Source organism: Zingiber officinale, chromosome 10B (assembly GCF_018446385.1).
Source record: "Zingiber officinale cultivar Zhangliang chromosome 10B, Zo_v1.1, whole genome shotgun sequence".
In the NCBI taxonomy this organism is placed as follows: domain Eukaryota; kingdom Viridiplantae; phylum Streptophyta; class Magnoliopsida; order Zingiberales; family Zingiberaceae; genus Zingiber; species Zingiber officinale.
The window spans coordinates 8,905,554-8,920,899 of record NC_056005.1 but is presented as its reverse complement, the minus strand read 5'-3'; the positions used below and the strand labels follow the sequence as shown (position 1 = coordinate 8,920,899).

At 36.6% G+C, this 15,346-nt stretch overlaps 1 protein-coding gene across 2 annotated transcripts; it reads left to right on the top strand.

Annotated features, from left to right (window-relative positions):
* Positions 1-9,916: 9,916 nt before the first annotated feature.
* LOC122030233 (LOB domain-containing protein 16-like) lies at positions 9,917-10,816 on the top strand. 2 transcript variants are annotated; one of them, XM_042589406.1, is made up of 2 exons: positions 9,917-10,272; positions 10,348-10,816. In XM_042589406.1, exons 1-2 carry the CDS (start codon positions 9,976-9,978, stop codon positions 10,549-10,551), a joined length of 501 nt encoding a protein of 166 aa, XP_042445340.1. In that variant the 5' UTR covers positions 9,917-9,975; the 3' UTR covers positions 10,552-10,816. The 2 variants fall into 2 exon arrangements, with proteins under 2 accessions (XP_042445340.1, XP_042445341.1); XM_042589407.1 differs by having other exon boundaries at positions 9,921-10,272; positions 10,351-10,816.
* Positions 10,817-15,346: the final 4,530 nt, after the last annotated feature.

The following is a 15,346-nucleotide window of genomic DNA, read 5'->3' as shown; positions in this document are numbered from 1 at the left end:
TTCTTTCTAAACTTAGTATGTAAAAACAATTCCTAATAATCCAAATTTTATTCCTATTAGAGAATAAACCTCTCCCACTGCAACAGCTGCTACTTTTGCAGTAGTGCCCATGTGGACGGTGTTTTTTATTTTCATTTAGTTGTCGGGTATCCTGGAACCCTGCAATGAATTGCAGACATGATCATCTTGTATCTACACACCAGGTACCGGTAGATAACTCCACTAAACATGTATCAACTAATGAATAAAATACACCTATATTGTTCTTAGTTCTAAGAGGACAATCTACCTTAATGTCCAAATTCTATTTCCAATCAATTATAATTGGGACCACTAAGTCTATCCTAAAGTATATCAGCTAGGGATTGACCATCTTCCTAAGAATCACAAAAATATTTGGTTAAGACCAACTCCTTAAAAAATCCCCATGAATTTTGTATGCCACGTTAGTGTGGACGTATACAAATTCAAAGAGGAAATTTTATCATTTAATTTTATTATCTCGTCAACCTTACTTTATGACGAATAAAATTAATAGTTGGTCTATCTTTAATCAAATATTTGGTCAAGACTCTAAATTTAAAATAATATTGATTCCTCTAACAATACTATTTAAATTTACCAACACCTCAAAACACCGTGAATTTTGCATGCCACATTAGTGTGGACGTATACAAAATCAACATTTGTAAGAGGAGGGTTTTACCCATTAACTATCTTGTCAATGTAACTTTATGACAAATAAAATTATCTCAAACACCGTTAATTTTGTATGCCACGTTAGTGTGGACGTATACAAAATCAATCATTTGTAAGAGGAGTTTTAACCCTTTAATTTTATTATCTTGTCAACCTAGTTTTATGACAAATTAATAGTTGGTTTCATTTGGTCACACAAATAATAGCAGTAACTCCGATGGGGAGGATACTATTAGATGTATCTAAGTGTATACCATTACTTGACACTAAGTCCATTAATAAGATTATGCCCCTTCCGTTGGGGAAGATCACACGCTCTTAATTAACTTCCTATAGTCATCCAAAAATGGAAGTCTGTTCTAGTGATCTGCAAACAAGCTCATCCGTTATGGAGGAAGGCACTCAGAGCCAACGCGCAAGCTTGTTTGCATCACTTACAAACCAGTAATGGAGACCATGGGATTTATTTAAAAATCCCTCTCCCACTTAGTTATTTATTAATGAGGAATTTTAACTATGCTAGCCTACTAAACTTGTAAACTAACATGCACACACAGCACAATATAAAATCAATAAATAGAAAATCTAATTTTCAACTATTATGGCTTTTATCTCTAGTTGTCCTCCGTGTGTTGTCATCCCAAGTTGCTGCCATATTTGGCCACCGCCATCGGGTCTAGTCGCATCCATCTTGCTCCTTGTTCCGCTGCGCCTCGGTCCTTAGAAGGTTCCACGCTTTGCAAGATTCGATCCATGACATAAATAGAATTTTACAATTTTGATCCTATATTCCATAAAAGGAATGTACATGTATCTAGATCAAAATAAAATCCTAATAAAACTAAATACACCTGTATTTTATAATACAATCATGCACACACATATAAATGCCCTTGACATGTCCAAGGGTCCAATCACACACATAAAACTATAAGCCATAATAGTTGGATCCTGCATCCACAAAGTTAGCACATCCTACTATTATCCTGCCTAAATTATGTATGACATGTGCATAATTAAACTAATACCAAATACACAGAGGCAAAACCCTAGCTTTGATACCAATTGTTGGTTGCTACTGAGAACCTAGCGTTCCTGTGCAAAAATTTTGTACAAAGGTCCGAACCTTTCCTAGCTACCATGTGTTCTTTTAAATTAAATTTTGGATCTCCTGCGGAACTTAACACGTTTGATCCAAAACTTAATCTATTTGTTCTTTAAGGTTTAGACTTGGATCTTCTGCGGAACTTAACACGTTTGATCCAAATCACCTAAGTTATTAATTCCATTAAATATTAATTTCCATAATTGGTTCCCATTACTGACGTGGCGAGGCACATGACCTTCTTGGATATGGGAGCAACCACCACCGACTAGACAAAACCTTTTATAGAAAGGTAATATTTAATTTCCTAAAATAACTTTAGGTTAACCGAAAAGAACAATCAAATCACAAGGAAAAGAAAAAACAAAAGAACACAACATCGAAAAACATATTCGAAATTCTAGAATCGTAAGCCTCTTGTATTTGGTATTATTTCCATAAATAACTAGCATGATGCGGAAAGGAAAAATTACTAGTTATACCTTCTAAAAGACCTCTTGATCTTCTACCGTATTCCTCTTCTAACCTCGGACGTTGTGTGGACAACGATCTTCCGAGATGAGAACCACCAAGCACCTTCTTCTTCCTTACAAGTTTCGGCCACCACAATTCTCCAAGAGAAGTAGAGGTCCGGCCACCACCACCAAGCTCCAAGGGATGCAAGAAACAAAACCACCTTTCTCTCCTTCTCCTAGCTAGAACCGGCCACCATCAAGAGCTCCAAGAGAGGTTGCCGCCGGCCATAAGAAGAAGAGAAGAGGAAGAAGCTAGGGTCGGCCACCAAGGAGGAAAAGAGAGGAGAAGAATAATAGAGTTGATCACCCATGAAGGCACCTCTACCCCCTCTTTTATAATCCTTGGTCTTGGCAAATAAGGAAATTTAATTAAAAACTTCCTTAATTCTTTTGCCATGAAAAAGAAAAATTTATTTAATTAAAAACAATTTTCCTATTCTCAATTTACATGGCCGGCCACCATCAAGCTATAAACAAGGAGAGTTTTAATTAATTAAAACTTCCTAATTTGTCTCCAGAAATTTATAAAAAATTTCTCCAATAATTTTTCCTTCATGGTGGTTAATAAAAAGGAAATTTTATAAATTAAAATTCTTCTTTTAAACATGTGGATAATTTCCAAAAGGAAAGTTATCTCTTAAAAATTAAAATCTCTTTTCAATCTACAAATAAGGAAAGATATCAAATCTTTTCTTAATCTTTTGTAGAAACTAATAAAAGAGAATATTTAATTTTTAAACTTCTCTTTTAAATTATTATCATGGTTAAAAAGGAAAGTTTTTCTTAAAAATAAAATCTCCTTTCAATCTACAAATAAGGAAAGATTTCAAATCTTTTCTTAATCTTTTGTAGAAAGCTTTAAAAGGAAAGATTTAATTTTTAAACTCTCTTTTAAAACTATGATATCCACATAAGAAATAATTTTAATAAAAATCCTTTTAATATGATGTCCACCTAAGCTTGGGCTTCAAGCTATTGGCCGGCCACCTTAAGGCCAACCTTTAGGCTTGGCCGGCCCTAAGCTTGAGCTTCAAGCTTAGCTTGGCCGGCCCCTATTGGTTGGGTAAGAAGGTGGGTATGTGGTGGGTATAAATCTCTATATACAAGAGGCTACGATAGGGACCGAGAGGAGGAATTGGTTTTGGTCTCCGATAAAATTAAGCATCCCGTGCTCGCCCGAACACACAACTTAATTTTATCAATAATAATTCATTCCACTAGAGAACTATTATTGAACTACCGCACCAATCTCAAATTACATTTTGGGCTCCTTCTTATCATGAGTGTGTTAGTCTCCCTGTGTTTAAGATATCGAATGTCCACTAATTAAGTGAGTTACTGACAACTCATTTAATTAATATCTTAGTCCAAGAGTAGTACCACTCAACCTTATCATCATGTCGGACTAGGTCCACCTGCAGGGTTTAACATGACAATCCTTATGAGCTCCTCTTGAAGACATTATCAACCTAGTATCTCTAGGACACAGTTTCCTTCTATAATCAACAACACACACTATAAGTGATACCATTTCCCAACTTATCGGGTTTATTGATTTATCGAACTAAATCTCACCCATTGATAAATTAAAGAAATAAATATCAAATATATGTGCTTGTTATTATATTAGGATTAAGAGCACACACTTCCATAATAACCGAGGTCTTTGTTTCTTTATAAAATCAGTATAAAAGAAACGACCTCAAATGGTCCTACTCAATACACTCTAAGTGTACTAGTGTAATTATACAGTCAAGATAAACTGATACCTAATTACACTACGACCTTCTAATGGTTTGTTCCTTTCCATTTTGGTCGTGAGCTACTGTTTATAATTTATAAGGTACTGATAACATGATCCTCTGTGTGTGACACCACACACCATGTTATCTATAATATAAATTAATTGAACAACTACATTTATCATAAATGTAGACATTTGACCAATGTGATTCTTATTACTAGATAAATGTTTATACCAAAAGCTAGGCTTTTAGTATACACCCTAACACAAAGAACGTACCTTGTCAACACAGAGGATCCCTTTATGTACTAGCTCTCATAACCTCTACAATCGTGAGGTGACTAAGAATGTCAGATGTTGTTCGGTAACGAAAAGGGTACAACTTGTTCAATAATTGCCCGAGGAATCTTTCATTTACCCATATGTATATCTCTTTTCTCGTTTATACCTTACACCATTGATAAGACGATTAAAGGGATATGTTATTATAAGTGGTCTACTGAAGAGAGACACAATAATCATTGGAGAAGGTTCCAACAGAATATGCTCTGACACAATTGTTATTCTAATAAGCTGTTAGGATTCTTTGCTTATGTTGTTGGCTAAGTATATCCTGGTCAACCTGTAAGGTCAGTCGTCTTCATGTTTGTTCTTACATTAAGCTGTTTTGTTATGTATTGAATGCCAATAGAAATTTATCCGGAGAATAATATGATGCATTGAGTGTACTGGAAATTTGTTCGAGAAGTTATATGATAAACTATGCGTGTTAGAAATCTATTTACGAGTCAATATAAAGTCAAGTGCCTTAGGCCCTGCCAGCCTTTGTCTGGTCGGGCATGCATAGGAAGATTTATGAGCATCGGAAAGGTTGACCCTTATTCTGACCATGCATATAACTGGTCAAGACTCAAGTGTAAGATGGGTTTGACTTTCTGACCGACTATAAGATCAGTCGTCTTTAAACACAATCGACTATTGAATGACTAGACATGCTATCTTTCCAGTTCAAAAATAAAGCACTAAATTCTTTGTGTTCGACTGGATTAAGAGTCGGTCGGCCTTTTCCGAACAGCTTATAGTCCAATCGGGCTAGACCTAAGAGCCTTGGCGTTGGGTGAGCAACGAAATTGAATAGGAGATGCTCTCTTCCATTGACTATGACCACCGTATTGTCTTGACCTTGATCTTCACATTAACTTGATTTTAACCGTCACATCATCTTGGTATCTCTAAAATCGAGTTCCCGCCCATTTAATCTTCCATTGTCTGATGAATGATAGCAATGAACTACTGCTAAATGGAAATGACGATGCTGAACACATGCAGCTTTGTGTTTCCAGTTACCAAATTGCAAGAAAATAACCGATCAGTTGCATCGGCAACAAACTGATCTGCAATGCCGTCAGCTGCGGCGACTGTGGCGGACGCTTCGGCATCTTTCTCATTTGAGAACGGCTTCCAGTAATAGATAAGAAGAATGACAAATAATCCGATGGCCAAGTTCTGTGGGTTGCGACCGATGGGAGTCGTGGAAGAGGCAAAGTTGGCCCCGGAAGCAGAGCTAGAAGGAAAAGGCTGCGAGGGCAGCTTCTTCTGCCGCGCGACCTTGAGGACGACGCATGCAGCAATTAGTGTCGTTGGCGGAGATGAGGCGAACTGGGAGCAACAAGTCCTTGGCGCCTCGGCTCTTCCAGGAGAGGGTGCTTGAACATGTCGTTTCTTCACGACCTTGAGCATGACGCCGAGGAGCGAACAAGAAGGGGACGGCGGCTGGGGAAGACGACGGCCGAGATCCAGAAGATCCCGAAAGCAAGGGATCCCAACGCTACCTTTACAGTGGTGAGGTTGTCAAGGAGATTCAAAAATCGATCCTTTTCAAGTTCTTCACAGTTCGCTCATCATCTAATTCATTGGTCTCAAGCAAAGCAAAATGTGATATCTTTCGATGCCCAGATCGAGTCAACGAGGGGATCATTTGTCGGCGAATCGAGCAATGAAAGAGATGAGGGTACTATTGCTACTGCGCGTCGGGGCATGACGGCTGCCATGTGGTCCGAATCCGATGAATTCCGACGCTAGATCACAATAATTTGCTTGGACTATGGATTTTGTGGTTGATTCGTTAAAATGTGGCCGTTGCCCGAGCTACCGGTAGGCCATCCAAATGAATTAATGAAGTATTTAAGAGTCAAATTTTAAGTATTTGGATGCCCCTCCGCAGTTAATTCGATGATCTTCAAAATTAATCGATTTGAAAATTAAAAAAAAAACAAAAGTGGTTGTCGAATTTGTCACGTGAAAGCATTCAGGTGCTTGGAGTTTATGGTCAATCATAATTAATGCTCTCGATGCGATGGTTAAAATGTAAAGTATTATCATTAAGGGTGTTCATTTGTTTCGGTTGGAATTATTTAGGTTATTCTATTTAAGTTACTCAAATTTTATAATTTTCTAAATTTAATCAAGAACCTAATCGAATTAACTATAAATTAAATCGAATTATCTGAAACTAATTTGGATTATTTCGAGTATCAATTAACTTAATTTTTTTATCATTTCAAATTTTTAATCTTCTTCTTCGAATAAATAAACTCTTAATAATTTATATTTACAATTAAATAAGCTCCACATTTCATAAAATAGTTTTATTCATAAGAAAAAAAATTTGCACATTTCAAATATTCCAAAATTATATAAAAAATTTATAAAATATTATATTAATTTTTTATTCGAGTTTCGGACAGATTATTTGAATGAGGAGTTAAATTCAAAACTAAACCATTAACTCAATTAATATTTTGAATCAGTTCATTCAACCGATGCGAATTTTATTTAATCAGACCAAATAATCTGAATATTATTTGGATCAGGCGAATTAATGGATTGACCTGAATAAATGAACACCCTTAATTATCATATAAAATTTAGCGATTGAAATTTAATATATTTAAATATACATTTTTCCATGTCTTAGCTACCTATATATATTAATAGTTAGTAGTTATCTATAATTTATTTCTTTTATATTAATTTAAAGATAAATTGGCAGAAGTCCTGATAAAATTAAGTTGATTAGTATGAAATAGAATTATTATTTATAATTTTTTAATTTACCTCTTTATAATTATGGACTGACCGTGTGAAACCGATAATTTCATCAATTACTACCATAGAGAAATGAGCGATTTGTTTTGCCACGTATGGTCAACCACAATTAATTCGTTCGATGAATGATTCTACGATTTGTACGGTTTTCTTTAATTCAGCGGAAAATTAAAAAACGACCTTCTTATTCGTATAATCAAAAGAAAAAAATATATTTTTTATTTGTTTTTATTAAAACAACATTTGTATTTAAATTGGAAGGTGTTTTTGTCAAATCAGCTCCAACTTATTTTCTTTGATTTTTTTTATTGCCTATCTTTTTAGTTTTTTATATAAAAAGGGAAAAAAAACAAAGTAAAGAAAGAAAAGAAAAGAAAAAATATCAATAAAAATAAAAATCCATGTTTATTTTTTATTTTTTAATAGTTAATTATAATAAAAAAAAATAGAAATAAAATAAACTAATAGAAATAAAAAAAATCATCTTAGAATTACTTTAATAATTAACTAAAGTAGCTGCAAGTGATATTATTTGGTATAAAGCAGTTTCAAAAGTTACTTTAGTCAAAATAGTTTAGATGATGTTGAAAGTCGAGAGAGCAAAGGATATCTTAGGTAAGACAAATATAAGTGAGGTGCTATTTTAAAAAAAAAATGTTAAACCATGTCACTTTGAATTTGGAAGGATGGATTCGATTCTACGTAAGTTTTTTATCAATCATTAGAATAAATCGAGAAGTATTTATAGTGAATGATTCAGAAATTTAATATCTTATAATTGTACTTTTATTTGGAGGAAAAAATTCTATAGAAATATCATGCAGGAAGTGATGTGCTATTTGATAATTTAATGGCGGTGTTTATTTCTATTTTCTAGCTAAAATACCTTCTGTGTTTTTAAACATATTTAAAAATTACCTATTTATAATTTATTTTACCTCAAATAATTTAAAATGCTATATGTTCTAGGTTTAATAGAATAAAAAATATATAAAATTTAAGTTTAGTAATATTAGACGTAATGAGAGAATTGTTAAGATAGGAGATGATAAGTTGTACAGAACTGAGAGTTTTAAATATTTAAGATCATTTTTGTAAAACGATTGAGGGATTGAGAGAGATATTTTACATCGAATACAAGTAAAATGATTGAAATAGAAGAGAGCGTCAGGTGTTTTATATGACCGTAAAATACTTATAGAATTTAATGAAAATTTCTATAAAACTATAGTTAAACTGTTATGTTATATGAAGCTGAATTTTGGGTTATGATTCGAGTACATGAGCAAAAGATAAGAGTTACAGAGATGAGGATATTAAGGTAGATATGTAGATATATGAGAATGAACAGAATAAGAAATAAGAGTATTAAAGAGAAAGTCTGAGTTACATCTACTAAGGGAAAGCTCCGAAAGATACGTTAAAATAGTACAAGTATATACTTAGGTAACGCCCAATTAGAAGATATGAAACAATGACAAACACACATTTCAAATGAAGAAGAGGAAGACAAAAAAAAATTTAATTAGTAATAATAAAATAAGATAAAATTTATTTAAATAAAATAGTAATATAGTAAAAATAGAGCACAATGATATATAACCAATCTCAATTGGTGGGATAAAATTTAATTATTGTTGGTATGTTATTCAAAAATAAATTATCCCCAATTTAGAGATAACATTGTTTATCCAGCTGCAACAAAACTGATCAATTATAATTTAAATGAACTCAAACTAAAAAGTAAATGTTCTGATAAATATGCTTGAAAGGTTTTTCCCCTCCTTCCTTTTTTTGTTAATACAATAAAAGAAATGCCTCATTATAATAGACAAACTTAACACTTATGTGAATTTGTGAATGAATGGAATTAATGTGTAAACACTTAGGGCATCTCCAATACCAGATTTTTAAAAAGGTTTAAAAAATAAAAAAGTTGAACAAAATTTTTTTAACTATTGTGGATGCAAGATTTGAGCTTTGTATTTTAAGAGCAGTAGTGAAATTTCAAAATTATTTTTTTCTTTGAAATTTATGTAATATGCATGTAGTCATGTAATTATATGTTATTAATTAGACTACTTAAATGTTATTGGAGTTGTTTCAATAGGTTTTTAGAATGTTGATGTGATATGATATGATATATTGGAATCATAAAAAAAAATTTTGGAGGACTTTAATTATTTGAGATGCCCTTATATAGAAAAAATTAAAGTAATTAGCAGATGCGTTATGGTTACGTGAGTAGCTAGGTCTCATTTTTTTCTCCGCTCGAGCCTCGTGCAAATTAATGACGATCCATGTTCTTCCAAACGCTGCTGCGCAGGGAAAGCAACCAGTTTAATTCAGTCGTCGAATTGACTTCTTTTCCCGGCCGGCCCGACCGTGTTTCCCACTGCATGCATGGCTTATCCTAATCTTCAAAAGAGAGAGAGCAATTCGAGCTTCTAATTGAATAAAGAAAGGGCGATTCGATTGTCAGGATTGTATATGATTGATTAAGCAGGTGGTGGAAGCAAGCAGGGGCAGTCCCGCCATGGACGAAGGCGACGGCCACACTGGTCTCAAAGTGCGGCGTTCGGCGCAATATCCTTACTTTAATCGTCCCTGCCTGCTTTCTCAAACCCCATCCGCCCTTCTAAAGTCCCCAGTGGAAACGCCACCATTACTCCGCCATCAATGCCCTGCTCCCTCCCAACGCTACATCCTTACCCTCCTTGTCACCCTCTCCTCCTCTATAAATTGCACCCCGCCCCCTCACCACCGGCGTCGCCGCCCCTGCCCGACCCACCCAGCGCTTCGTGATGGCGTCCTCGACGAGCGGTACGGGAGTGGGATCGCCGTGCGGCGCGTGCAAGTTCCTGCGGCGGCGGTGCACGCAGGAGTGCGTCTTCGCGCCCTACTTCGACTCGGAGCAGTCGCCGGCGCAGTTCGCCGCCATCCACAAGGTGTTCGGGGCCAGCAACGTGTCCAAGCTGCTGGCGCAGCTGCCGGTTCACCTGCGCTGCGACGCGGTCGTCACCGTCGCCTACGAGGCGCAGGCGCGGATCAGGGATCCCGTCTACGGATGCGTCGCCCACATCTTCGCCCTCCAAAAACAGGTCACAGACATACACAACACACAAACACATAGTTAATTGACGCACGCAGGAGTTAAAATTGTTTGATGCGATCAGCAGGTGTCGATGCTGCAAGCGCAGTTGATGCAGGTGAAGGCGCAGTTGGCTTACCAGGCGTCGTCGTCGACGCTGCCGCCGGCTGCGAACGGGGGATCAGATGGGGATCGCTTGCTGATGCAGCAGGTCATGGGCTGTAAGGAGGAGCCACACCATCACTTCGGGGAGCTTCATGCCATGGCTCAGAGATTGATGAGGAGCTAAAACCTAACTGAATCTGTGATCACTCATAGATAAATAAATAAAAAAAAAACAACGACGACTTGAAGAAGTGTATTCATATGATCTGAGATCACTGAATCAACAAGATGGTATTTTTTAACTTGAGGATTTGAGTCAAAAGTAGGGAGTAACTGTTCTATTTGAGAAGTCAGTAAATTACAGTGTGTGTCTGTCAGTTGTAGATGAATTAGGGTTTGTTCAAATCTGGTGGTGAAGTGACAAATGCGTTTGTTTTATTGAATTATATTAGCGTCAATTTGTTGGAATTTTAAAGTTTCAAAATTCTAATCGAAATTTTAAGACAAGTTCGATCTTGAAACATCTTGTGCTTAGCTATTGACCTAAATATGATCTCCAAGATCTTTTGCTTAGGTAAGAAAAGCCTATATATAAGATCGCTGAGGCTTAGAATATGAACTTGACTGTGGTTGGAGTTTCAAGATTATAGTTAATATTTAATTGATTAATTAATAACAACATTATTTGATAGCTGGATTAAGTATTCTTGAAAGCAAAATACCTGTATTAGAGTTTAATACTTATAAACAGGCTTTTAGTACAATTAAATCTTTGACTGATTAAATAAGAAAAAGGAGCAAGGATATCCTGGTCCACATTTTTATGGACAAGGGGATGGATCATATGAAATTACGATTAGATCATGGTCATGATCCGATCATAATTAGTTACGATCCCTCCCTGAGCGACCGGATCACGACCATGATCCGATCACAATTCCATATGATCCATCCTCGAATCCACAAAAATATGGACCAAGAGATCTTGCTCAAGAAAAAGGCAAAAAATAAAGAAACTAGACAATTATATTTTTAAAAACATTAAAAGATAAATCACATTTGATAAATGACAATTCATTTTTTCCCTCTTTCTTTTCTCTTTTACCCTGCTATCCAAATTTTTTTTAAAAAATTATATTAACTTGTTTTATAATAAATTTATTTTAAAAAGTATCAAAATTTATTAATCCTATTTTTTGTTGAATAACTTTGGATTGGATATAATAATTTAAATTAAATTACCAAATCATAATTTTATAAATATAAATATATAAAGTTCGTATAATTTGAAACTAAAGTTAATAACTTAATATTATTTATGAGATCACTTAGCTTGTAAACTTTATCAAGCTTCTTTTTTCTATATATTATGTACTTAACGTACTTCTTTATTCTATCGCTACATCGTTGGGCCTCTCAGGAAACAAGCTGCGTGTTTGAAGGAAAACTGCACAGACTTAGAGGCGTTTCTAATTGTCTCTGCCAATATTTGAGCACGATAAATTAATGCGTGTAATCTCAAATAGCTTTGTGATTTGTGCACGAATTTAGGTGTTAATTAATACGCTCTAAGCACCATCTATCCTTGCGGGTGCATTTGATTGGGGATCATCCTTGATAATTTTGATTATTCATTCAAGATTATCAACGAAAATCCTGTTTGATTTAGTTAATCGATGATTCATGAAAATGTTCTATGTCCGACACGTCAGCAAAAGGAACATGCAATCCGAAATCGGAAAAATTCGAAAAATGAAAGTTTTCTTGATTCCGGGATTATCAAATTTTTTATTCAAAATATCCTCAAATAAAAAAAATGTGATAAAAAAGAAAAATGTAAAGAAAAAATTAAAAAACATAAAAAATAAAATAAAAAACTTTTAAAAAATAAAAAAACATAATTTTTTAAAAAAATATAAAAAATATAAAAACGTAAAAAAATTTTAAAATTTTAAAAACATAAAAAATAATAAAAAATGTAATTTTTTTTAAAAAAATATAAAAATAGAAAAATTAGAAAAAAAAATTAAAATTAAAAAGCATAAAAAATAAAAAAGTAAAAAATTTTAAAAAAATAAAAAACGTAAAAAATTTAAAAAAATAAAAAAACTTTCAAAAATTTCAAAATAAAAAAATAAAAAATTAAAAAAATTAAAAGAAATAAAAAAAAATAAAAAAACACAAAAATAAAGAAAAAATGTGAAAAAGAAAAAATAAAAAAAATGTAGAGTTTAAAAGATATATATGGTTGATTTTGTAACTAAGCGTAATATAGTAAAATATTAAATTAGGTTATTCATTAAAACCTTCAAACAAATAAGTTTTTATTACATTACGTTGAACCAAACAACATTTGTTTATGTTTTATTCCTCATAATCTTGGTTATGTAATTACTTGGTAATGATATAACCAAGATTATACATAATAACTTGAACCAAACATATCCTGCGAGTTATATTGAATAATGCGTAGGATATTCAGGTTATTTATCCATGGTTTGATCTTTAATTATGACATATGATCTTGTCGGGAATCGGGGAAGACGGGGATGCCGAAATGACATGTCTGGAAGGTTGACCGCATCGCCATGACCCGGATGGTGAGCTATTCTCTATGTTGACCAAGTCGTCCGAAGTCTTCTGGTCAACAGCACCTGCAACTAGCGACCGGGTTGCCCCAATCCCTGGTACCTCGATGCTCGAGATGAGTCCCCCGAACATATGAGCAACCAGATAATAATAGAGAAATAAATGTATGAATAAGGAGTACGAGAACGTACCCTGGCCCCGGGGGGCGCCCTCGGATGGATGGGTGAGTTGGTTGGGATACTGATCGAGTCGTCGCGACCCTGAAGAGTAGATAAATCCCCACCAGATAAGTAGCCGGCTCTGGTGGCTCGAAGTCGGACGTGACATGGATCTGCAAGATGACGAGCGGTCTAATCACAACACCAGCTCACAGGGCGGAATAGAGACACGAAGGTCGGAATACAATAGCGGCACGAAGGCCAAACACCCCCTCGGCTCGCAGGCCGAATCAAATAAGTAATACTAAGCGCGACCCTCGGGAGGCGGCTGCTCGGAGAGCGACGACAGCGCCCGCTCGAGATGGTTGTGGTAGTCGCTGGAGGCGGCGACAACAGCCGATGGAAGGTGGCTACGACAGCGGCGACGACAGCTAGAGGTGGCCGCTGGAGGCTGTGGCGGCGGTCACTACATCTGATGGAGGTGTCTACGACAGCGACGACGGCCGCTGGAGGTGGAGGCGATCCTCCTAGGCGGCATCGGCAGCGGCGCGGAGAGGAGGAGACAGCTGTGAGTGCCTGTCGCGGGTAGCAAAGCAAGTCTAGCGGTGACGGTGTCGAAGGAAAGGGAGATAGTGACCGGAATCGCCGACTGGCCGTGGGAGAGGGAGACAAGGAAGAGGAGAAGAGGAGGTGCGGCTGCTGGCCGTCGCAAGGGCGGCGCTCCGTTCGTGGTGGCAGCAAGGTTGGTCCCATGGTGGCCTCGCGAGGAGGAGAGGGAGAGGAGAAGAGGCGGGGACCGATGGTAGGCGGAGATCGGCGGTCGACGCCGGCATCGACGAGGGCCCTCCTCTAGCGGCGGAACATATGGCGGAACAGATGGCGGTGGAAGAAAGACCTCCCAAACTTCTTGTGCTTGGCGGTGGCAGCAAAAGACCGAAGCCCCCAAGCCTCTTTTGTGCTCGGCGGCGGCATCCCAAACCTCCACCTCTCTCCTCTTGATCAATGAACAGTATTTTATAAGCACTAAAATCCTACTCCGGCCCAAAAGATGAAAATACCCTTCTCATCTTCTCTAATCACTCTTATGCCATAAATTATATCCGCATCGATGTATTTTATCAAAGAATGTTGAACTTTTAGATTAATCACTGTGCACATTTCTTAATTTATGGATGAATGAAAAACTTCCGTTGAACTAGATCGATCACTCTCGAACTGATGAAAATTTTTTATGAAACCGGACTAGTTACTTCCTGACTAGTAAATAAGTCTAATTGGGTTTATTATTTTTTTTAATTGAATAACCATGCACATTGTTGCTCCAGAAAATTCAAGCTTTTGAGAGGCAATATTAATGGTGCCTCACAGTGTTGACTAAATCGACATGCTATAAGCCTAAAGCTTTTAATTATCTAGCTATATAAGAACATCACATAAATATTGTTTAGAGTAGTAATCAAGCATTAATTTTCATTTTTATTATCTCAAATGTGATCATAATTAAGAATCCAATCAAAGTTTTTAGGTAATTAATCCTCTAAGAGTAAAATTGCTAGCATTTAACAAGTTTGACTAGTTCTCAGTGTCAGGCCGTCGGACGCCGGAAACCGGAAAGGTCGACCCAACTAATCGGCCGGTGATGATGGCCATGGGCGTCGGCGGCAGCGGCTGCCTCTTTGCGATGCTGGGCTCTCTCCAGATGGAGTTGCATGTCGGCCTCGGCCTTGTTGGCCTTCGCCATATCGTGGGCGATCTCCTTCTCTTCTTTGGTGGTGGCCTCGTGGCCTCGTGCTTCTTCATCTTCGCTTTCTCCTTTGCATCTTGGCGCGTGATCAGTGTAAAGCTACTAACCGGCGGCTTGCTTGCTTGCTTATACGTGCGTTGAATGGATTACGTGGAGCGCATGCAGACAGTTCAAATTGCAACTTCTAGTACACGTGGCGGCAACTGGCGAATTTCTTTTCTCCTTTTGATCAACTCGCTGACCATCGCAACCACGGTCGTGTTTATCTTTGGAATTCAGATTGAAGGAATCGAAGTTAGGATTAGACAAGAGTGCTGGCCAAGGGTACAATTCCCACCGACCTCGCGGCTGTGTCACGTGGCCGCATGCCATTGGATTTCACGACGACCACCGTCCACTTCCCCGTTCCCAACTCCCTCGTACTATTTAATTCGCTCGCTGCTCTTTGTCTCTTTCTTGGGTTGCAATCCTTCGTAGCGTGAGGAACG

Bases quoted from the DNA above. Each gene is read 5' to 3' on its own strand.
- LOC122030233 (XM_042589406.1), top strand. From the start codon at position 9,976: ATGGCGTCCTCGACGAGCGGTACGGGAGTGGGATCGCCGTGCGGCGCG. The intron at 10,273-10,347 runs GTCACAGACATA...TGATGCGATCAG, and splicing joins TCTTCGCCCTCCAAAAACAG to CAGGTGTCGATGCTGCAAGC.